The 23,936-nt window shown below is 50.5% G+C and overlaps 1 protein-coding gene across 17 annotated transcripts in view; it reads right to left on the bottom strand.

Moving 5' to 3' along the window:
• LOC101103602 (vitamin D3 hydroxylase-associated protein-like) overlaps nucleotides 1-15,007 on the bottom strand; it is a 64,977-nt gene extending 49,970 nt beyond the window's left edge. For 8 of the 17 annotated variants that reach the window (XR_006059416.2, XR_009596634.1, XR_009596636.1 and 5 more), the window contains exons 1-12: nucleotides 14,790-15,007; nucleotides 7,694-7,807; nucleotides 7,339-7,488; nucleotides 6,893-7,026; nucleotides 6,094-6,300; nucleotides 4,438-4,478; nucleotides 3,883-4,007; nucleotides 2,638-2,763; nucleotides 1,889-1,986; nucleotides 1,469-1,568; nucleotides 992-1,035; nucleotides 242-281 (exon numbers count right to left, since the gene is read on the bottom strand). Coding sequence is in view for 12 of the 17 variants with exons in the window: in XM_042247405.2 (XP_042103339.1) it covers nucleotides 242-281; nucleotides 992-1,035; nucleotides 1,469-1,568; nucleotides 1,889-1,986; nucleotides 2,638-2,763; nucleotides 3,883-4,007; nucleotides 4,438-4,478; nucleotides 6,094-6,300; nucleotides 6,893-7,026; nucleotides 7,339-7,488; nucleotides 7,694-7,807; nucleotides 14,790-14,984 (1,374 nt within the window). In the remaining 5 variants the exon portion in view is untranslated. The remainder of the gene's footprint in view (nucleotides 1-241; nucleotides 282-991; nucleotides 1,036-1,468; nucleotides 1,569-1,888; nucleotides 1,987-2,637; nucleotides 2,764-3,882; nucleotides 4,008-4,437; nucleotides 4,479-6,093; nucleotides 6,301-6,892; nucleotides 7,027-7,338; nucleotides 7,489-7,693; nucleotides 7,808-14,789) is intronic. The other 9 variants (XR_009596635.1, XR_009596639.1, XM_060399929.1 and 6 more) reach the window with 3 other exon arrangements.
• Nucleotides 15,008-23,936: the final 8,929 nt, after the last annotated feature.

The raw sequence follows: 23,936 nt of genomic DNA, 5'->3' as shown, positions 1-23,936 counted from the left end.
AGGGGCCAAGGAGGAGGGATGGGAAGGACAGTCTCAAGCTACAGTGATCTGGGGACAATGTATCATCCTGGTCCCAGGGAGACAGACTACATTAACCTCCTGGTCATCACCCGGGTGCAGCTGGGCCTCCCCTGAAGGCCAAGACAGAGATCTACCATCTACTGGGCTACTCCTGTCGCCACCCAGGGGTCTGCTGCCCCAGTTCTGGCAGTCCCTCAAGGTCTCCCCAGGCATGTGTTACCTCCACTGCTGTGTGCAGCTCCCACAGTTTCTTGGGTGTCCTGGGGAATGAGGAAGAAGGAGAAGTCCAAAGGTCAGCATGGGAGGACTGCTTTTTATACAAACGGGGACATGACACCCAGGAGGCAAGTTCTGGACTCTATGCAGGCTGCAAATCAGCTGATGGGCTGGGAATCACCCTGTGTCTTGTCCCCTGGCCAAGATCCATTACCTGTCCAATGTTCCCAAGAGGACCCGTCCCCTGGTCAAAGCCCTACTACATGTGACAGGGACCCACAGGCTCCCTCAAAACCCCAGGTCCCTTCCCCTAAACCATGAGGCCCCAGATCAACCCTCAGGCTGCTCCAGCCCCAGTTCCAACCAGCCCCTTAATTCCAAGCCCACCAGGCCAAGCCCACCAGGCCAAGCCCAACAGCAAACCCAAACCAGACTCCTCTCCCAATCATATCCCCACCCCAACTCCAATCTTAACCTCAACCCTGACCCAAACCTAACTTCAACTCAGGCCCAACTTTTATCCCAATCTAACTCAATTCTAGTGTGTACTCAAGAGTTCAACTCCAAATAAAACCCCAGTCCCACCCAAAAGTCTAAATTAACCCCATGTTGGGCATGATTCTAAAGCCCTAATTAGATTCCAAAGCCTTAAACAGCCCTGCTCACAGTGGACAAGGCCCCCAGCCACATGACCCTCACCCAGTTCCCAAGGAAACCCCTTGTGAATTGGACCTGAGGAGGCTTGATCACTTACCCTACTCCACACAACGTTTCTAAACCCTGGCTAACCCGGGGCTCCTGGAGGTGGGGAGAGAGGGGGAGGGCACTTTCAGAAACCATAGGGCAATGCCACCTGCCCAGGACAGGGGTCTGGGAAGAGAAACTCTGCCCCGTTCCCCCGCATGCCCCTGACCACAGCACCAAACCCTGATCCCCCTCTCTCAATCCCCTTCCCTCTCGCTGAAGCCCCATCTCTCTGAGCTTCTCTGAAGCCCCCTTCCCTCTCTGACAGCATTGCTCTCTTTTGGCCCCCATCTCCCTTCTTTCAGTTCCTCTCCCATCGAGCCTTTCTCTGAACCACCACATTCTCTGGGCCTCATCTTCCTCTCTGACCTGACCCCCACCCCCACCCCACCCCTCACCCCCAAGGGAGCCCCCTCCCCTTTCTGAGCCCCTTGTCCTCTCTGGGCCCCTCCCCCTCCAGCCCCTCCCACTCTGAACCCACACTTACGATATACTTCCAGATCCAGGCCAGGAAACGTTTGAGTGAGTCTGGCAACCTGAGAGAGGTGACTGTGTTCTTCATGGAGGGGTCCACAATGTCCCCCTTACTGAGGAACCACAGACAAACAGCTGGTCAGTTATGGCCTTCAGCTGGCCATCACCCAGCCATCAGCTTCCCCTCTGTAGATAAGCTACAGAGAGAGGTTTGACCCAAAGAAATACTCTATTCCCAGCAGCACCACCCCAGAACATGTGCATCCTGAAGGCAGAGCTTGGTTGGGTGACTTGCTGCTTATGGTCACACAATGAGCCAGAGGCACCAAAGCAGCCCAGGCCTGCAGCTCCCCACCTAGGGCTCAGGCTGCCACCAGCCCTTTCCTCAACCCCATTTCCATCACACCCCACATCCGAGTCCCAGCAGACATACAGTTTCTCCAGAAGGCTGGCCCCTTCATCAGCAAACAGACTCCCTAGGAACAGGTGAAAGAAGGCATACTCTGTTCGGGGGACAGAGAAGGGGATGACCTGGGGAGAGAGAGGCCGAGTCAGGGCCTGGAGCTCCTCCTGCTCTGCCCCATGTTCTCTCTGCATCCCTCAGGATTTAAAGAGAGAATACCATAGCAGCTCCTCAGCAAGCTTGGGAAGCCTTTATGCTCTGCCCATTCCCTTACCCCCTCCACAGAGATAAGGCAGAATTTGAGCTGCTTGCTTATCTGTGATCCAGCCCCTTGCCAAGTGCTTTATTGGGAGCTCATTCAATCATCACAGCCACCCAGTCAGTAGCAACTTGAGGCTCATAGAGTTGAAGAGACTGCCTCAGCAATTCTCAAAGGGTGGCGGGGCAGGGACAAGCCACTGGGGCATGGGAAGTAGGGGAAGAAGAGGGCCACTCTGAGGACAAGAGGCTCCTTACAGCCATTTGATGGAGACAACAGAAACCCAAGCTCTAGGAATTATAGGAGTGAGTCTCAGAGATGCTGCTACTGGAGGGGGATGCCTTCCTCACAGGATGGGACCCATCCATCCCCCACCTCCACTCCATCGGCCTCCAGGAAGCCTAGGGGAAACACAATGATCTCACTAGCACAAACTCAGATATAGCCTTGCTCCCCAAGAATGGACAAACCCAGAATTCTCACTGACCTGGCCTCCCTTCCAAGGGCCAAGTAAGCCTACCTGGTGTCCTGCATCCCGGAGCAACCTGCATGTGAGCTTCACGGCCCTGGCCATGCTAGGTGATGGCTGGGTGAAGCCATCTGATTCGTAGTAGCCAATTCGAAGGGGACGGTTACTGGAGTACACCTTGGGGAAAGAGGGGCTGGGTTAGGGGAGATTGGCCAGAAGACAAGGTGGCCTCATTCCAAGGGCCCCTTGAAGCCTCCCTATATACTCTCCAGGGTTTAGGTCCTCTGAAGAACTCTCCAGAAGAGGAAGAAATGGATGGGGACATGACTGATTGGGTAGCTGGAGTGGATAGTTAAACAGATTCACAAGTGAATGGGTGGGTGTATGAGATGGTGAATGGGTGAGTGGGCAAGGGTTAAACAGAGAAATGGGTGGGTGGGTAAATGAATGGATGGAGGTGAGTGGTGAGTGGGCAGGCAGGCAAGTAAGTACATGAACAGACACAAATATCTTAAAGCCAAAGAAGGGTCAGGAGAGGAAGAGCATGAAGAGACCAATAGAGGCGAGTAATAGATAGCAGACAGTGACCGCAGGCTGATTGTACTGCAGTACGTGCAGGGAGTCAGATGAATAGACACTGGCTGAACAGTAGACAGAGACTCCCTAGGCAGCAGATCCTGGAGTCAGACAGGGCTGGGTTCCAAGCCACTATGTGATCATCAGAAGGTCATTTCACTTCCCTTCAGTTTCCTCACTTGTAAATGGGAGGAGTGAAGCTCATTCTATAGAGTGAGTGTTGGGATGAAGTACAAAGAGCCACCACCTAGTGGGTACCAATAAACGTGCCTGAGTGAGTTAATGCAAAAATGAAGAGTCAGAGCTAGAAGGGTCTACAGCAAAATTCTGGTTCAACATCTTCATTGTACCAATGTGGAGGCTGAGGCCTAGAGAAGAGATGTGACTTGGCCAGAGTTACCTAGAGGCCTAACAACCCAGCTTCCCTTGATACCAGGCTCTCTACACCACCCTTGCTGAGCTTACTGCCCCTTTGTGTTGGGCAAATGATGATGGAGTCCCTCTCTGGGGTAATATCATCTGTGGCTCCAGGTGGCACAGAAGCCAAAGCAGGTGGCATCTGGTCAGGTTGGGGAATGAACTGACTGAGCATGCGGGCTTCCTGCTCACTGCACTTGGGCTGGGAAAGGAGCTTCACAGGGAATGGTCCTAGTGGCTGGTTGTTGAGGAATGAAGGGAGAAGAGAGGGAGCCCTCCAGGCTTGCTCCCTACCCAGCTCACCTCCTCCCTGAAGGGCAGGAAGGGCACGGTGGGGTCCAGTCGGTGCATGTGTTCACTCAGCAGTGCTCGCAGGCACAGTGCCAGGCTCTCCACGTCCCAGGCCAAGGGGCCAGTCACTGTGACCACTGTACAGAGCGGGTGGAAAGAGGCAGACATGCCACAGCCTTTCTGCTTTGGGGACCCACACTGCCTGGCCTCAGAGGAGGGGACCCAGGGCCATGATCAGGGAAAAGTGAAGAGGCCCTGGGGCTGTCTTAGGTCAGGGGTTGAGAATGAGTGGAGCTGGCAGACTAGCTCAAACAACCTTCCAGCCTGAAGGGAGATTCTCCTCTGGGGCAGAACACTAGGAGACCAGCAAGCGAGGTGAAAGTGAAGGAACAGGAAGCTCCTCTCCAAGGGGCAAGAGTCACTGGACTAGAAAGCCAAGCAGAACCTTCCCCCATACTCCTTGGTCACTGGTGGGGCTGGTCTGTGTGAGATACAGTGAAATGTCCTTGGGAGAAAGGCAAACAGGTGGCCTTTGAATGGCTATGGCCAACACAGACAAGAGCTTACCTGTTTTCCTGCCCTTGACAGCAGAGGCAACTCCAGAGTTGCTGCAAAACCCCACCCACCCAGAGCCCAGCTCAGCACGTGAAGGGAAGGACTTAGGTGCCAAAGAGGCTTGAACACCCAGCCAGTGCACTCCCCCAGGGCCCAGCACAGAAGAATAAGAGCTGCCTCAACCCTCCCATGACTCTTTACTGTCCACAGAATAAATCTGAGCCCTTTTACTTCCCTTCAAGGCTCTAAATTATCAACTCTTTCCATAGCTTCCCTTTCTAGCCCTTCCATACGTACTCACACATTGTTCCAGGCAAAATAGGCTGCTTATAGAATTACAGCCTCCTAGATGCTACTCAATGGACATGAGTTTGATCAAGCTCCAGGAGTTGATGATGGACAGGGAAGCCTGGCATGCTGCAGTCCATGGGGTCGCAAAGAGTCTGACACAGCTGAGTGACTGAACTGAACTGAACTGAAGATGCTTCTCCAACTCTGCATGTCCATCCTTCAAAACCAAGCTGAAATACTGCCTTCTCCAGGGAGCCTTCCCTGCCTTTGACCTGCTTCTAAAAGTGTAAAATCTTGGCCTTTAATAAATTCTATTGAAGAAAATGTCAACTTCATCCCTCTCTTTGACCTTCTCTTAAGCCTGGATTCAGTTCAGTTCAGTCGCTCAGTCGTGTCCAGCTCTTTGCGACCCCATGGACCACAGCACGCCAGGCCTCCCTGTCCATCACCAACTCCTGGAGTTTACCTAAACTCATGTCCATTGAGTCAGTGATACCATCCAACCATCTCATCCTCTGTTGTCCCCTTCTCCTCCTGCCTTCAATCTTGCCCAGCATCAGGGTCTTTTCAAATGAGTCAGCTCTTTGCACCAGGTATAAAGCCAGTTGGATGTTAAAGAGCACAACAGGGCCTGGGGCTGGGTCTGAGAGTGTTCTGTGTCCCTGTATAGGGCCACACAGTGTAGGTAGTCAGAGTGGGCTTGAAATATGGGTGGATGGGTGGATAGATGTGTGAGTGAGTGCAAAACAGATGGAAAAATTAATGGAAATATGGATGGATTGGTGGGTGAATGGATGAATGGAGGCAAACGTGGACTGATGGATGGCGAGTTGAGTAGGTAGATGGAGAGATAACTGTCTCACTGAATGAATAAATGAATGGGAGGAAGAATGTAAGTTCTTCAGAGGCTTGGATATTGTCCATTTTGTTCACTGATGCATTCCAAGTGCATAGATCTGTGTCTGGCACAGAGTAAACTCAATAAATATTTTTAAAATAAGTTAAATGGCAGATGAATGGTGAAATTGTTTGATGGATAGAAACTGGGATGGCGACTGCATGGATGCATGAATGGATGAGAAATTGATATAGATGGATAAATAGATGGATTGATGTATGAGGAAGGAAAAGGGGGGTAAATGAACAGATGGATGGATGAATGAATTAATGAAATAACGAATGAGTGGACAGTCTATCCCACTCCCTCCTGTACGAAACATGGTGTGTTTAGCTGTGGGGCTGAGGCAGGAGTTACCGGAAGCCCTCCTACCTCATCCACTTCCCCTACTACTGAGCTAATGATAATCGTTATATGGACAAGACCCCTAGTTTCTCCAGACTGGGCTGAGCCTACCCAGGCCCCCCACCACCAAGTACCTGAGGCGGTATCCTGTGACCCGGATACCACAGACACCACAAAAGCTGGCTGGAATACGGATACTGCCTCCGGTGTCTGTACCCATGCCCAGGATGGAACCCCCTTTTGCCAGGAGAGCTCCTTCACCCCCTGAGGAGCCTCCAGGTGTCTTCTTTAAGTTCTGAGGGTTCAGAGTCTGTCCATAGATGGGGTTGCTGCAATCAAAGCTGAGGGAAGCAGAAGAAATGGGGCTGGGAGGGGAAGGTATAACTGGAGAAGACTGCACTGCCCATAGAGAGGCCAACCTCCCTCGGAGTCAGCCCCAGGACCGATGAGCTCCCCCTGCAGGCCAGGAACCTCCTGGTGTCCCTTCAGTTGAGGCGAGAGGCTGCTGCTGCAGGAGAGACCAACCAGGACTCCTAAAATGAAGATCAAGGAGCCAGCAGCTCTGCTAAATAGTGGGGAACAGGTTACAAAAACAGATAGAAACAGATACACTACAGGCTGAGTGTGGTGGGAGGAGAATAAGGAATGAGAACAACTAGAGAGCTGGAGTAGAAACAGAGGTGTAACTTTTCAGTGCCTCTGGGCCTGAGGGCCCTTAAAGACCATGAGTCCACACACATGTTGTCAGATAAGGACACTGAGGCTCAGAGGGCAGAAAAGACTTGCCCAAGAACCTCCATCCCAAGGTCTACATGACCAGCCCCCACCTCACCCTCAGCCCTTCAGCAGCAGCTTCATCCTGGGCCCAGCCTTGGTCCCAGCCCCGGTCCCGGCCCCAGCCCCAGCCCGGGTTGGCCTGCCTGTTGCAGAGACCTGAGCAGCGTCTGGGAGATGTTGGTCTTAACAAAGGGAATAGCTCCCTGAGCCTTTAACACTTTCACGACAACTCCGTCCTTGGCTGCCGGCTTCTCCAGGAACTGGGCCAGGCCACACGTAGAGTCATGGCCCTGCAGGGAAGTGACACAAGCTCCAGCCCCTGGGGGTCAGAGTGGAACCAGCCACCGAACAGATTCTCTCCGCCACTCCAGTCCGCTCACAAGCATTCTCTCTCCTGCTGAGATGCAGGCGCTGCAGCCTTAAGATTCATGAGTGACAGGAGAGATCAGTGGTGAAGAGATTGGGTTTGGGAGCCTGACTGCTGGTTTGGTTTCCAGCTGGCCACTTTCTAACCTTGGGGCCTAGATTGGGCAAGTGACTTGCCCAATGTCACACACTCAGATGCTCACATGTACACATGCACGTGTATCCCCAGGGCTCACCATGCAGTCATAGACGTCCTTGAGGCTGATGGGGACTCCATAGAGGAGTCCTCGCTCACTCTTCTTGAGTTTCTTCAATGCCTGCAACTGTTCCTCACATTCATCTAGGAAATCTGTCAGGCAATTCACCTCCTGGTGTACCTTCATTGCCTGAGCATCATTGAGGGAAGCCAGAGAGGGGCTCAGGGCATGACCAGGGGCAGGACACTGAGTCACCCCAGCCCCTCTGCCCATCCTGACTCAGGGCAGAGGTGACAGGACTGTGGCACAAGCTCCCTCCCAAGCTGGCTGCAATGCCACAGGGTCACACCTGGCCCCCAGCTATTCCACCCAGAGCCCAAGATTGGGACCGCACCTCCTCTAGGTAGCTGCAGAGGACACTCTCCAAACTCAGCTCATCAGCAAGCAGCTTCTGGACCAGCTTCTCCAGCGGCAGCTCCAGAATGGGCTTGGGGTCCAGCTCTGGCTCCTGCAGAGACGGGGCAAGCAGATATCACACTGCTCCACTCAGGGCCCCCCCCCCCACCATCAACATCATGCCTAGGTGGACACAGAGTACTCCTCACATCCTTAGCTTACTCCTCCATCCTTAGCTTTAAAGACATCTCCCAATCAGTCTCCAGATTGGAATAAGAGCCCTCCAGGGACACAAGTGTCCTCCTCTGTGTCGGCCTCCCCAGAGTCCAACCCCAGAGCCCAGCACAGAGAAGGCCGGCCCCCTCCTTGCGCAGCTATCCAACAGGGCCCCCCGTGGAGTGGGAGGGACTCTACATGCACATCTTGGGCTGCAGGGCTTACGAAAAGTGAGGCTCAGTTCTTTGAGGTTTGACTTCAGGAGTCACCGCCCCAGCATCCCACCTTTCCTTCTTCTCCAGTCCTCCCACACCTGCTGATCTGACCTTGGGGAAAGGTCAGGGTGGCAGGAGAGCTGGAAGCCAGCCTTGACCACAGCCTTGGTCAGTGGGGTAACGCAGGTGAACCTCTCCCCATCCTGTGGCCTAGGTCTCCTCAGAGAGGAAAGTATCAGAATACGGTCATGAGTCAGCCACGCAGCCGAGCATAGACAAGCCCCCCAGCTGCCCTGAGCCCAGAACTCCTGGAACAGCCTGAGAACTCCTAATCAAGGATCCAGCACACAGTGGGCATTCAAGAAGATGAAGTTGCCTCTCTGTCCTCCATGGCCCCAGCTGAGCCCCTGATGCCTTCAAGTTGAAATGTGGGTTAGGTGGGCCTTTCTCGGTCCTGGAGGGGACATAGGGAGACAGAGGGATTTTCCTGGGAGGTTGGGGCTTCAAGGCTTCTTGGATTCTTCCAGTCCTCATCTTATTCTCATCCGTAGCATCTGACTGCTAGAAACTTTCCTCTGGAAACGCTCCATGCCCTCAACTCCCCTGACTTCCCTCTCCCTTCTAGCAATTCCTGCCCAGTCTCCTCTGACCCTCCTCCTCCAGTAAATGTTGGCCACCTCCCTCCCTACCTGTCTACCTTCTCTGGTGAACCCAGTGGCCAGTTCTCCCCGTTTCTCCAGTCCAGACCTACTTCCCATCAGGCCTCAGGCCCATTTACCCACCCATGGACCCACAGACATCCAGGATTCATCATTTTTCTGTCAAATCTGTTCCTCTTTATGAGATTCCCAACCGATGACACTTGTGTCATCAACAAGGTATATCTCAGATCCCCTGGATCCTCACACCCAAGTTCTGAATATGGCTGGATAAATACCAACACAATCGCACATAAAATGTGTTACAACACTTAAATCTATGCCGGGCCACCTTCCAAGAATTTTACATATAATCGTTTATATTACTCCTTGCAACAACTCTAGGAGATAAGCTGTGTAACTTTCTCATTTTACAGCAGAAGATGCTGAGGCACAGAGAGCTGTTTACCCAAGAATCTGGATTCACTGGGCAGTGCAGTCCCAGCCACCATTCTCCTCTCCACACTCAGTGCTGACAGGTGGTTCTGCCTCCTTCAAATCGCCCCCTTCTGACTTCTCAGACTCCTTCCTGCCTAGAACCTTCTTTCTCTCAGTTTTCTTACACCTCCTCACTGGCCTCCCTGCCTCTAGTCTTCCCTTCCAGCTCAGCCTCTTCACTGCGGCCAGGGTGATGCTTGTAGGTGTTACACTCAGTCACTCGCTCATGTCTGACTCTTTGTGACCCTTTGTATTGTAGCCCACCAGGCTCCTCCATTCATGGAATTTTCCAGGCAAGAATACTGGAGTGAGTTGTCATTTCCTCCTCCAGGGATTTTCCCGACCCACGGCTGGAACTTGATTTTCTTGTGTTTCCCGCTTTGGCAGGCAGATTCTTTACCTGCTGAGCCATTGAGAAAGCTCAAGAATACTGTGTGAGTAGCCATTTCTTTGTCGTCCAGGAGATCTTCCTGACCCAGGGGTCGAAACTATGTTTCCTACATTGCAGGCTAGTTCTTTACCCCCTGAGCCATAACTACTTATATAAAACCCATGACATGTTCCTGGTGCAGTAAGTACTGGGTAGCTGAGAATATTGGTGTATCTATATGTGAACACATTAGATGTTTATGGTGACCCTTGTAGAAAGAGAATGTTGTTGCAACTTTATTCTGAGGGCTCCCCTGGTGGCACCATGTGAACAAGTGCCCATCATCCATATAGACCCTTGAAGCCGTTGCTCCCTGGCAGTTGTCCTTATGTGGCCACTGGTGAAAATGACAGGCTGCCAGGAACTGGGGAGAGGTGGGAAGAGAAGGCCAGGGTAGTGAGAATGGTGGCTCTGCAGGCCTCTGCCGGGACTACCCCTCTGCCAGCACTCCAGTGACCAGGGGTGGGGGCTTTCAAGGGTCCGAGAAAGCTTTTTAGCAACCCTGATGAATGGAACAAATATACTAGAACAAATCCACTGAAACTCACTAGAAACCCACTCAGCAAGGACAACATTATTGCTGAGATGAGAATATCATTTAGATAATGCTCGCTGCATACCCAGGCACCACTGTCAAAATTATTAACTTGTGGACTATAATTATAATGGTCACTCCATCACAGAGGTGAGTAGGTTAAGGCACAGAGGGATTATTTAAAATGTAAGCGTTGGAGTCAGGATTCGAACACAGGCAGTCCAGCACTGTCTTAACTACCACACTCTTAACCAGCATGTTACACAACTTCTTCCAAGGCTTGTAAGATTAGGGTCAATGAAATTTATATGACATTCTAATAACAATGTTTATTGTTGACAACAGAGATCCCTGAAGACTATATAAAATCTCAAAAGGTATCAGAAGAGCCAGGAATTCTGAGTGTCACTGCTACTGGTTCAGCGGAAGCTGAGGCAGACTCAGCCTAAGGAATGATGCATTGGTGTTGAAAGTCTCTATTTAATGAGACTGCAGGTCACCTATTGACCCAGCTTATTGAGAGAGCTTAATAAAGCTTTTAATAAAGCTTGAAAGATAGGGATATCTTCACAAGATGATCATCACATCAGAAGAGCCCCACAAATTTTCAAAAGATCAACAAATTATTTGGAAATTATTACAATAATCTGATGAAAGAATTGAACTTCAACTTATATCACTTTTAAGCCATTTTAGTATATGGTTTAGAACAAATCACCCCCTCCAGCCAAGCCCCACAGCTCCCAGGACATCCGGCCTTCTGCACACTCAGCTAGTGCTGCTTCCATGTGCGGATTGAAAATCAAAGAAAATATACTTCAAAGTTTTTAGTAAATTGGTTATTAATCTTTCCAAAGTGTTCATTACATATGTTGAACTAAAAAGCCTCTTGATGAAAGGGAAAGAGGAGAGTGAAAAAGTTGGCTTAAAGCTTGACATTCAGAAAACAAAGATCATGGCATCTGGTCCCATCACTTCATGGGAAATAGATGGGGAAACAGTGGAAACAGTGTCAGACTTTATTTTGGGGGGCTCCAAAATCACTGCAGATGGTGACTGCAGCCATGAAATTAAAAGACGCTTACTCCTTGGAAGAAAAGTTATGGCCAACCTAGATAGCATATTAAAAAGCAGAGACATTACTTTGCCAACAAAGGTCCATCTAGTCAAGGCTATGGTTTTTCCAGTGGTCATGTATGGATGTGAGAATTGGACTGTGAAGAAAGCTGAGCGCCGAAGAATTGATGCTTTTGAACTGTGGTGTTGGAGAAGACTCTTGAGAGTCCCTTGGACTGCAAGGAGATCCAACCAGTCCATTCTAATGGAGATCAGCCCTGGGTGTTCTTTTGGAAGGAATGATGCTAAAGCTGAAACTCCAGTACTTTGGCCACCTCATGCGAAGAGTTGACTCCTTGGAAAAGACTCTGATGCTGGGAGGGATTGGGGGCAGGAGGAGAAGGGGACGACAGAGGATGAGATGGCTGGATGGTTTCACCGACTCGATGGACATGAGTTTGAGTGAACTCCGGGAGCTGGTGATGGACAGGGAGGCCTGGCGTGCTGTGATTCATGGGGTCACAAAGAGTCGGGCATGACTGAGCGTCTGAACTGAACTGAATATCAAAAACTCCCTTAACCTTCAGGGTGGCAGTTTCCACCTGAAGTGACCAGAGCCTCCTAGCCAATAGCCGTCAGTTAGTAGATCCTACAAATATTATTTTCTAGGTGTTCTATAGCAGCAGTCCCCAGCCTTTTTGGCACCAGGGACTGGTTTCATGGAAGACAATTTCATGGGTTTGGGGGTTGCAAGCAATGGGGAGAAGCTGTATATGCAGATGAGGCTTCGCTCACTCAGCTGCCACTCACCTCCTGTGGTGAGGTTCCAGGGGCTGGGGACACTCCCCGCCTCCCCACCACGTTATAGAAACAGTGCCTTACCTCAGGCTTTTCTCTTTCTAGTACTGCCTTTCTTGTTCCCTCCTCCTTTTGAAAAAGCTCCTACATATCCTTCAAGGCTTAGGTCCAAAACCGCTTCCCTGTGAAACCTTCCCCACACAACCCTCTCCAGGTAGCAGATCACCTCTCCTGCCAAGTCCCACAGCTTTGAGGGCATCTGACCTTTGCCACTCTCAGCTGAACTGCCTGCCTCCCTTCATGGTTCTCACAACTCTGCTTCCATCACACACACACCCCACCCCCCCGCCCCAGACTGGGAGCCTCTTTAAGGCAAGCTTGGGTCAGATGTCAAATGTCAGATTATCTGAATAATGAATCTGTCCTCAGGGTCCAGCAGAGGCAAGACCCAGGAGAATCCTTTGTAAAATGTTCCTAAATGGAACTGAATTGGATTTGTTTGAACCCTGTAAGGGTTTGACCTATGTTTCAGCTTCCCATCTGCCTGGATCAGAAAGCTGGTCACCTGACCTTGAGGGTAACCCTGGCAGAGGAGTGATCTGATTGGAAAGGAGTCTAGGGCAGACCTGTACAACTTTGTTGGGAAGAGAATAAGGTGCTGAGAGCCAAGAGACTTTGAGGGAAGGTTGGAGGTACCATGGATGATCTCACTCCAAACCCTTTACAGTCTTCCAGCCACCCAGACACCCCTTTCCAGGTACCCAGCCTAATAACTACCTATCCCAGATATCCACACGTACACCAACCAGATGCCCAGTGACAGTGACGTCACTCAGTCCTGTCCGACTCTTTGCGACCCTATGTACTGTAGCCTACCACGCTCCTCCGTCCATGGAATTTTCCAGGCAAGAATACTGGAGTGGGTTGCCATTTCCTTCTCCAGAGGATCTTCCTGACCCAGAAATCGAACCTGGGTCTCCCACATTGTAGGCAGACACTTTACCTTCTGAGCCACCAGGGAAGTCCAAGACACACACCAAACCAGACATCCTCACACACCAGACACAATCACATGGGTACATACTCAACCAAACATACAGACCCAAACCAGCCAAACATATCCAGGTGAATATACCCCAATGAATAACACATGTACACTCAACCAGGCCCACACCAAGGCACATGACCAAACATAAACAGCTCACAGCCAGACACACACCCAGCCAGCACACAGGAGGGACATACAAGCAGACCCTGGTGTTTGCAGTGAAGGAACCTAAACTCACCACTTTGCCCAGATGGGGCCTCCCTGCACACACAGGAATCCTCTCCATCATGCGGAATCGCTGCAGCAACCCCATTAGCCCAGATTTCCTCCTCATCAAACAGGGAGGGGCAGCTGCTCTCTGGGGCAGATTGATTTATCCAACTAATTAGCCCCAATTAATATTAATACACAGTCTCAGAAACTGCAGCAGCTAGGGCAGAGGAACTGTCCACCGGGGCCATCAATCACCATCCGGGGAGATGGCAAAGGACACTCAGGAACTCTGGAGCATGGGGATAGTGCCTCAGGCACTACCCCAACCCCCACTCCCGGAGGGAGTCTACCACAATCACCCAAGATACCACGAGCCCACCTCTCCTTGGGCAGATGGGGAATCCAAGGCCCAGAAAAAGGATGGTCACATCATGCAGGCTACCCAACAAACCAAAGTCACGGTATGGAGTTGTCTCCGTGCCTTTCCCTCTCAGCTCTCTGCCGCTTTCGACAGGACAGACATACCCACATCTCAACTGCCAGCCTCACTGTCTTGCACCACTGGCAGTCAAACTGTCCAAGCCCCCGTGTGAGAAACATAGCTTCCTGGCAGACTCACAGATTTAGAAAATGAACTTAAGGTTGCCAGGGGGAAGGATGCAGGGAAAGGACAGTTAGGGAGTTTGGGATCGACACGTACACACTGCTATATTTTAAATGGGTAACCAACAAGGATCTACTGTATAGCACAGGAAGCTCCCCTCAATGTTACACGGCAGCCTGTATGGAAGGGGAGTTTCGTGGAGAATGGATACACGGAGACATGCATATGCATGGCTGAGTCACTCTGAAGTCCATCTGAAACTACTATAGCTATACCCTAATATAAAATTAGAAGTTTAAAGGACAAAAAAATAAAATAAACTCAGATTCACTTCAGAGCCTGTGCTCTTAACAATTAAAGGAAAGAAACATAGCTTCCTGTGAAGACCCCACCTTCAGTGATCCCCAGTGTTTTGCGCCTGTCGTGTGCTCAGCAAAAATTTGCAGAATCCCCATGTGGAGGATGAAGGGGACGAGAGGCAGGATTTAAAGACCAGGGTCCTGTCCCAGTGGGGTCTAAGGGTGCTCAGGGGCTGAAAGAAGCCTGGCCTCCTACCTACAGTTGCCTCCATCAGTTTTAGTTCAACAAATAGCCCAGGTAAATACCCACCATGCAGCCGAGCCCTGTGACAGGCACGGGAAGAAAGAGAAAACACTCTGCCTCGGACCTCAAGGGGCTCAAAGGACACAGATGAAGGAGGAACTGATGGGGACACAAGAAGCCAGCTTAGGGAGCTGGCGGGAGCAGGGCTGCTCCCTGTCTTCTGAAGGAGATGAGGTCACGGGAGGAGCTCTGTCCCTAGCTGGGACCCACTATTGGGACTGAGGGTCAACGTCCACTCACTTGCTGCCGGAGACGTTCTGCCAGGGCTGCCATCCTCCTCAGAGCCTCCTCCCTACGCTTCTGTGCCCTCGGGATCCTGCTCCGTGCTGGAGCCTGCCACCAGAAGAGCATGGTGGCCCCCAGCCAGACAGCCCCTAGCAGAGCCACCGGGAGTAACACCACTAGCAGGTGAGATAGCCAAATCACCCCAGGCATTGTGGGACCCGTGCAGATGTACCAACTGCTTCCTCAGGAAGGCTGCCTTTTTATTTGTCAGCTCCACCCTCCCACACCTATTTCTCAAAGGGGCAGGAACCCCAGGTGTTGGCAGAACCTAACCTCATCCCAACTAGCTCTTACAGCCATCTGGACCTATCCTTATGCAAATAAAGTCCTCTATTCCTCAGGCCAGGCAGATGAAGGGGCTATGGCAGAAACTAGCCTGAAGAGGAGCCCAAGACACCTGAGGTAGGCAGGTGACTCGGCTCTGATCCCACTTCCTTCACATTCTCCTCCCTCATCCCACCCACCCCTCAGACACCCCACCAGCACCCCAACCTGCCCCTCTCCAGTTCTCAGTGGGTTGCTCCTATGGTTTCCTGTTGTTTGCAGGATAATCACCAACCCCCTTAACATGACTCTCAGGCCACAGGGAGGTGGACTGAACAGCCCACCTGCCCAGAATTAGCAGCTCACTCTGGGGGTGTCTGAGGCCCAGGCAGAGAAGAAAGGAAAGGACACCTGGGGATGCAGGTAAGGTTCAGAAGGCATCCGTCCCAGGGACTGAGGACCAAGGCAGGTAGGCATAGTCCTCGCCCCTTCCCCTGCGAGCCCAGCTGAACTTTTGTTCCTGATTCCCCAGGCAAGGCCACTGCTGCCCCTGGGACTGAAGCCTCCCTAGTCGACTGCTTCCCCCTTCCAGACCCATCTCCCATTTTCTCACTGGACTAGGGACTCCCTACCACCAAGAAGAGGAGACATCTTCAGGGCGGGGTGGGATGGGGTGGGGTGAGAAGGCGGATGTGACTTCCTGCAGGAAAGACCAAGAGGATGTGCAGCGGCAGAGCAGGAGGGGCTTGCTATGGGAGTCCTTCTGCGCCCACCTGTTTGGGCCTGATCCTCTGTATCAGAGAGGGAGAAGGGAGCAGTCAGAAATATCTGAGGCTGCCAGTCACTGACAACCTGGAAAATGGTGGCTTCACCCTCAAGACTGGGAAGTCAGAAGCAGATTTGGCGGGAAAGAGATGGGTCTGTGGTTTGTAATGTTGAGTCTGAGCACCCAGAGCCGGATTGGAGTCAGCAGTTGACCTACTGATCATGTCCTGAAGGGTAACCCTGAGGTCATCTACCCTCTACTACTCTTCACCATCTCCAAGAGGCCTCTGGAATTAGCCTTCCTTGACATCAAACTCCCTGTGACTTCCTCCTGTTCTCCCACCGTTCCTTTCCCCATCCCCCCATGCGCTGTCACTGAACCCTGACTTACCCTGACAGCTCAGGTCCTCCAGGCATCAATTAGCAGAAATGCCCCCGCTGCTCCTGGGGCCTTATTACATCACCCTTTCCAGAACTGCACCCCTCCATTTCATCACCTCATTTTATCTCCGCATCACACTTAACATTCACTGAAATCATTGTTATTTATTTCTTGCCTCCCTCCCTGAAAAATAAGTTTCTTAACAGCAAGTATCTCATAAATCTTTTGCAAAGTGCCTGGCACATGGCAGTTGCTCAACGATACTTCTTAAATGGAGGAATAACAAACGAGTCGAGCCCTTTATTTCTGCCTTTACCTCTATGGATCTCGTCTATTACCTTTACGGCTCCTTTCTAGCAGCATTTAACACCTTATGTCTCTCCCATCTTAAAAAATAATAATAATAAAAACAAATTCTTGAAGGCCATCTCAGATCTACATCCTACATAGCTACCACATTGACATGTTTCTTCTACTCCCAGCCAAGCTTCTCCAGTTATCTACACTTGCTGCCTTTATTTGCTCATCTTTCATTCACTCCTCCACCCAATCCAGTCTGATTTATGCCAAGTTATTCCGACAATCTTCCCAAAGTTTACTCAGCAGTATTTGAAGTCTCTGCCTCCACCTTCTTCCTTTATTAATTTATTTATGGTTGCGCTGGGTCTTCATTGCTACATGTGGGCTTTCTCTAGTTGCAGTGAGTAGGGCTACTCTTCCTTGTGATGCATAGGCTTCTTACTCTTGGTGGCTTCTCTTGTTGCAGGGCATGGGCTCAGTAGTGGTGGCGCACAGGCGTGGTAGCTCTGCAGCATGTGGGATCCTTCCAGACCAAGGATCGAACTAGTGTCCCCTGCATTGGCAGGCAGATTGTTAACCACTGGAACACCAGGGTTATCACCCCATCCTTCTTTTTTTCTTTTTTTCAATTGTATTTGTTTATTAGCTGCACCATGCAGCATGTGAGATCCTAGTTCCCTGGCAAGAGATTGAAACTGTGCCCTCATGCCTTGGCAGGTGGAGTCTCAACCACTGGACCTCCAGGGAAGTCCCTCCACCCTTCTTAAACTACATTCATTTCCTGGTTTTTGTGACAATGCTGCTCTCGGCTTAAATGTCCCTTCCTTCAGGAAGTGTTCCCTGACACACACACACACCCCCCACGATGAACCAGATACCATTTAGTTTACTTTCATAAAACACAATAGTGCTTCAGCTTTATGGCACTTCAATGGCACCCCACTCCAGTACTCTTGCCTGGAAAATCCCATGGATGGAGGAGCCTGGTGGGCTACAGTCCATGGGGTCGCCAAGAGTCGGACACGACTGAGCGACTTCACTTTCACATTTCACTTTCATGCATTGGAGAAGGAAATGGCAACCCACTCCAGTGTTTTGCCTGGAGAATCCCAGGGATGGCAGAGTCTGTGGGGTCGTACAGAGTCAGACACGACTGAAGCGACTTAGCAGCAGCAGCAGCAACAAGTATCTTTATGTGATTGTGCATTTGGGGTCTGTTTACTAGAAGAGTGGGGAAAGCTTCCTTCAGGCAGGGACAATTTCTGATTGGTTACCCAGAGGTAATACCTGGGGGAGGAGTTCAATATATTTATTGGATGGATGGTGATGAAGGGGGTATCCTAGAGATGGGGAAATGGATGGATGAGGACTTGCAGACTAGGAGAAAGTCACAGGTTGAATATAGACTGGGAGCTATTTGTCCTTATGGGCACAAGTGAAGGTCACATCTCTAGTAGGATAAATGCGAAAAGGGTCGAGGGCCAGGGCTGACCAGGACACTTCTGTTTAGGATGAGAGAAGGAACAGGAGGTGCCAGATGGGTTCACTAATAACAAGTCAACCACTCCTCCATTCAACAAGCCTTTGTTGGGTACCCACTGAGTACCAGGCACCATGCTGGGTGCTGGACCTACAAGGGCAAACCCCACACAATCCTGACCCCAGGTCGTCTCATCTGCCTCAGTACTCAGGGACAGGTGCCACCGGTGCCGTCAGATACCACATATAGATAGTACCACCTCTCCAGCCTACATGTGGGGAAACTGGGAGGACCCACCAAGGCTGGATGGGATGTTCAGGACATTATGAGACTTGATTATGTGGCTGTTTCTTATGCCTAGGTTATCCAGGGTATAAAGGCTCTTTCTTTGGCTTTGATTTGATTATTTATTGGTAATTTGAATGAGGTTGGAGAGGTTCGGTGTTCAGATTTGTGGATAGACAAAGCTGGGAGGCTGAACAGAAAGAGTGAGCAACAGCCAGGATCCCAAAGGCTCTCACACCGTCTGTAACCAGATACCAGCAGGGGAGCACAGTGCTTGGACACGGCTTCTGTCTCCAGGACTGTGGTCCCTTAGCGCAGAACTCAGCACTCAGAGAGGGCATACTGCATGTTCTTGGGATGATTGTGCAAACAAAGAAAGTACACTAAGTTTAGAGTTGGGTATGTAGATTCAAGTTTTCTCTGCTCAAGTCTTTGACCTTTAGCAAACTGGCCGATCTACCCAGGGTGGGATCTTAGCTCTGACCGGGGATTGAACTCATGCAGCCTGCATTGGAAGCACTGTGTCTTAACCATTGGCTTGTCAGTGAAGTCCCTGTTAGTAACCCTTTCTGAACTTCAGTTTTCTCATCTACAAAATGGAAGCAATAGTGTCCATTTTTTCTAATGAGATAATAGATTATTAACTCTACAGCCTAATTGATGTTGGATTCTATTATTAAGATGCAGACCCTGCTTTCATGCTTTCAGGCATGAACAGAAGCACCAAGAAGCCCTTTCAACACAGCCTGACAGTTGTAAGAGGATGGCCACCCTTACCTTGGATTGGTGGGGCAGGGGCCTCCTAAGGTAGAAACATGAAGAATTCCAGGCAGAGCAAGTACAGTGAGCAAAGGGCATGGAAATGGGAGGTATACAGTGTCCCAAGAACTCCTTCAGGCCGCAAGGAAGGGGAGGAATCCAGATTGGTCAGTTGCACGATCAGGTGAAGCATGGCCTTGTGTGTCAGAGCCAGGAGTCTGGACTGAGTACAAGCCCTTAGGCATGATAAGATTTGCTTTTAGAGAGGTCACTCAGCTGCCATATGAGTCCTGGCCACAGGACTGGAAAAGGTCAGTTTTCATTCCAATCCCAAAGAAGGGCAAATCCAAAGAATGTTCAAATTACCACACAGTTGCACTCATTTCACATGCTAGCAAGGTAATGTTCAAAATATTTCAAGCTAGACTTCAACAGTATGTGAACCAAGGACTTCCAGATGTACAAACTGGATTTAGAAAAGGCAGAGGAACCAGAGATCGAATTGCCAACATCTACTGGATCATAGAAAAAGCAAGAGAATTCCAGAAAAACATCTACTTCTGCTTCATTGACTACACTAAGGCCTTTGACTGTGTGGATCACAACCTTACCTGCATTCTGAGAAACCTGATTCAGGTCAATAAGCAACAGTTAGAACCAGACATGAAACAATGGACTGGTTCAAAACTGGGAAAGGAGTATGTCAAGGCTTTATATTGTCACCTTGCTTATTTAACTTATACGCAGAGTACATCATACAAAATGCTGGGCTGGATGAATCCCAAGCTGGAATCAAGATTGTTGAGAGAAATATCAACAACCTCAGATAGGCAAATGACACCACCCTTATGGAAGAAAGTGAAGAGGAACTGAAGAGCTGCTTGATGAAAGTGAAACAGGAGAGTGAAAAATCTGGCTTGAAACTCAACATTCAAAAAGCTAAGATCAAGGCATCTGTTCCTATCACTTCATGGTAAATAGATAGGGAAAAAATGGAAACAGTGAGAAACTATTTTCTTGGGCTCCAAATGACTGGACAGTGACTTCAGCCATGATATTAAAAGACATTTGCTCCTTGAAAGAAAAGCTATGACAAACCTAGACAGCATATGAAAAAGCAGAAACATCACTTTGCCAACAAAGGTCCCTATAGTCAAAGCTATGGTTTTTCCTCTAGTCATATATGGATGTGAGAGTTGGATTATAAAGAAGGTTGAGCACTGAAGAACTGATGCTTTAGAAGTGTGGTGTTGCAGAAGACTCTTGAGGGTCCCTTGGACAGCAAGGAGGTCAAACCAGTCAATCTTAAAGGAAATCAACCCTGAATACTCACTGAAAGGACTGATGCTGAAGCTGAAGCTCCAGTCCTTTGGCCACCTGATGGAAAGAGCCAACTCACTGGAAAAGACCCTGACATGGGTAAGGATTGAGGGCAGGAGAAGGGAGCAACAGAAGAGGAGACGGTTGGATGGCATCATCAACTCAATGAACATGAGTATGAGCAAACTCCGGGAGACAGTGAAGGACGGTCTGACCTGCTGCAGTCCATGGGGTCACAGAGTCAGACATGATTGACCAACTGAACAAAAACAACAACTCAAATGCCAAATGAAAGACAGTTGGAGACGGCCAGTCTGGAGCGGGGAGGCCAGGCAAGAAGCTCTTGAAGTGGACTAGGGAGTAGAGGAAAGGCTGAGACCAGGCAGTAGCCACATGACTTACAGGGCCTTGAGGCCACAAGACTACTGGTTGGACAGGAAGAAGCAGTGGCTGGATTATGTTGTCACTCCTCTGGGCCTCCGCATCTTGGGACATCAGGCAGAGGTTCTGACATAGAATAAATCAGATCTTGATTCTATTTCCCCACCTCATTTCTATATGTGGAAAACTGGGAGAACCCAGCAAGGCAGGTTGGGACATTCAGGACTTGATGAGACTTGTGTTATGTGGCCTCATCCAAGTCACCAGTAAGTACTCGGTCAGATCAGAGCCAAAGAGCCCTGGGGTTGTCCTGCCCAGAAAGCCTGGGCGTGAGAGATAGCCACATAATCAAGTCTCATCAAGTCCTGAATGTCCCAACTAGCCTTGGTGGGTCCTCCCAGGTCTCCCACATACAGAAATTATGTGCTTCTAGCTGTGGGGCCTTTCTGCAAAGTGAGAACACAAGTATACACAACACGGTTAGTAGGATAAAATGACATGATGACTATGAAGGGCCTTAATATTAGTTGGCTCATATTCAGAATGTCCTTCTCACTTTCCCTGATTAAAAGTCATCTCATCACTCCATGTATTAAGTATTAAATATGTGGAGGAGAGTACGGCAACCCACTCCAGAATTCTTGCCTGGAGAATCTCAGCGGACAGAGGAGCCTGGGAGGCTACAGTCCATGGGGTCGCAAAAAGCCAGATATGACTAAAGAGACTGAGCATGCACATTAAAGACATAGGTCTTTAATAGCACACCTGCCTGCCTTTCATCCAACAGATATGCTCCAGAAGGCAGCTCTGGGAGGACAAGACCCTTGTCTGCCTCATTTATCACTGCAGTCCCAGCATCCAGTACAGCTCCTGGTCCCTAGTAGATGCTCACTTGGTGTTCACTGAATTAACTAAACACCCTATAGGAACCATTCCACATGCTGAGTACTGGGATGAGCATGACAAAGTACAGTTCTCAGGAAGCTTATTTGAGTGGAGACAAAAAAAAAAAAAAAAGAAACCAATATGATCCTAGATAGTGACAATGGTATTAAGTCCAAGGGATGGCATGTTAGAAGATGTCAGAGGAAGCTGTTTTTCAAGTAGGTGATCAGGGAGGGTGACATTGGTGTCAAGAGTTCCAAGCAGAGGGACAGCTAACACAAAGGCTCAGGAGCAGGGGCCCGCTTGAGATGATCGAGACCATAAAGTGCTCGTGTGGCTGGAGCACAGGGAATGAGAGGAAGAGACATCCAAGATGAGGCGGGGGAGATGGGCAAGGGCCATGTCACTTGGGACCTCAAAGGACTTGAAGAGACTAGATTTTCATCTCGGTTGATTGGGAAGCCATGCAAGGTCTTAGGGAGAGAGGTGACTCAATCTGATATGCACTTTTATGGGACCACTCTGGCTGCTGTATGGAAAATGGATTGGTTGGACAGGTGGGGAAGGAAGCAGGGACCCCAGTTTGGTTATTGGTGTCCAGGTGAGGGGCAGGAGGCTTGGACCAGAGAGTAGCTGTGGGGGTGGAATGCAATGGGCACTTGCTTCCTCACTGACCACATCTGCCCTTGGCAGCACTTGGCCCCTTTGTCGAACTTTCCCTCATCCCTGATAATGATCAAGCCAACATGCTTGTGCCAAAATCTGCCACCCACACAGGCCCCAGAGCCTCTCAGAGATCAGACAGGCTTGGAGGAGCGTTAGCACCACTAAGCACAGAGCTGGGCATGGCCATGCTCGGATTCAAGTGGGGAATCAGTAACCCAGTTATTGATTGAAATTATTGGCTGGAAAGAAGGAAAGTGAGGTCTGAAGGCACAAAGCTATCATCAACCAAAGACAGAAATGGGGCGGGAAGCTGAGGCAGATGCTGAGTTGACTTCATGGAAATATATGAGCCAAAATGACAGTAGCATCAGATGAGAAATCAGGGCAAAGTGCAGCAGCTCCTTGGTCATCCCAATCTAGGTATCTGTGTGGATTAGGCCCTCTAGTCAGCTCCCAGGGAGGCTCATGTCTGCCCTGAGACTTGCCCCAACCGAGGCCGGGTTACTATTGACAGAAAGTACAGGTGCCACTGGGCACATGATGTGGAGGGGAAGACACATCTGGAGAAGCAGGAAAATCTGGGCAGAGAAGGAAGCCTTGGGAAAGCACCTGTCCTGGAAAGAATCTGACATTAGTCAGGTGGGAGCCAGGGGCCACCTGAGCCCGAGGGCTCAGGCCAGACACATCTCCAACAGCAAGCGGGTGAGTTAGGGCTGGAGCCAGGGAGGCATGGGGAAACTCTGCCTGTGGGCCCCAGCGGCCCCCAGAGGGGCCCAAATGAGCTACCCGCCGCCCATCAAGCAACACAGGCCCAGACGGCTCACTTGCACCCCAAACCACTGCCCTAGCTCAGGCCTCAGGCCCCCTTCCTCACACTAGGATCATGGAACAGCCTCATTACCCTCTCCAGGCTCTGCCATTCCAGTCTACTCTCCTCAGCACACCTGGGTGATCTTTCAAGAGCACCCCACTGCCCTGGAGACTGGATTCAAGTACCTGAACTGGCCCCCCAAACCCCCTTGATCTGACCCCCACCTACCTCTCTGCTGCTCCTCCTGGATGCTTCCATCTACCAAACTCATCCTAGTTTTCAGGCATATTTTTCCCTCTCCTTGGGATGTCCTCATCCCCTCCCTCAGCCTCTGGGAACCTCAGTCTCTAGGCAACACAGGTTCTCCTCCTTCGGGAAGCCTTCCCATAACATCCAGTCCTTGACTGGTCCTGCAAGCACTCTCTGCCAGATCATCTTGTCTTGGGCTTGCCTCCCCAGGCCTGTGGGCTGCTCTCCCCAACAGACTCCCTGCTGCCCTGTGCCCAGCCCTGTGCTGCCCGCTGAGGACAAAGATGTAGAAATAGTGCCCCTGCGTCAAGGAAAGCCAGTGTGCTGAGACGACCCACCTGCAGGTGCCTACCGCACAGGGCTGATTGGACAGAAACAGCCCCCCTACTCCAGGGCTCAGAGGGAGAAAGAGGGATCTGAGCTGGGCCTCAAAGGATTTAATGGTAGAGGAGCAGAAAGGGCCTCCTCAGCAGAGGGAAGGAGCACAGGGAGAAGAGAGAGAGAAGACAATGTCTAACAAAGTAGGGCTTAGTCTGAGGGTTGGGAGGCGGGGAC

Source organism: Ovis aries, chromosome 1 (genome assembly GCF_016772045.2).
Source record: "Ovis aries strain OAR_USU_Benz2616 breed Rambouillet chromosome 1, ARS-UI_Ramb_v3.0, whole genome shotgun sequence".
NCBI lineage: Eukaryota > Metazoa > Chordata > Mammalia > Artiodactyla > Bovidae > Ovis > Ovis aries.
The sequence above is the reverse complement of the archived record's forward strand: the minus strand, read 5'-3'. Positions and strand labels throughout refer to the sequence as shown.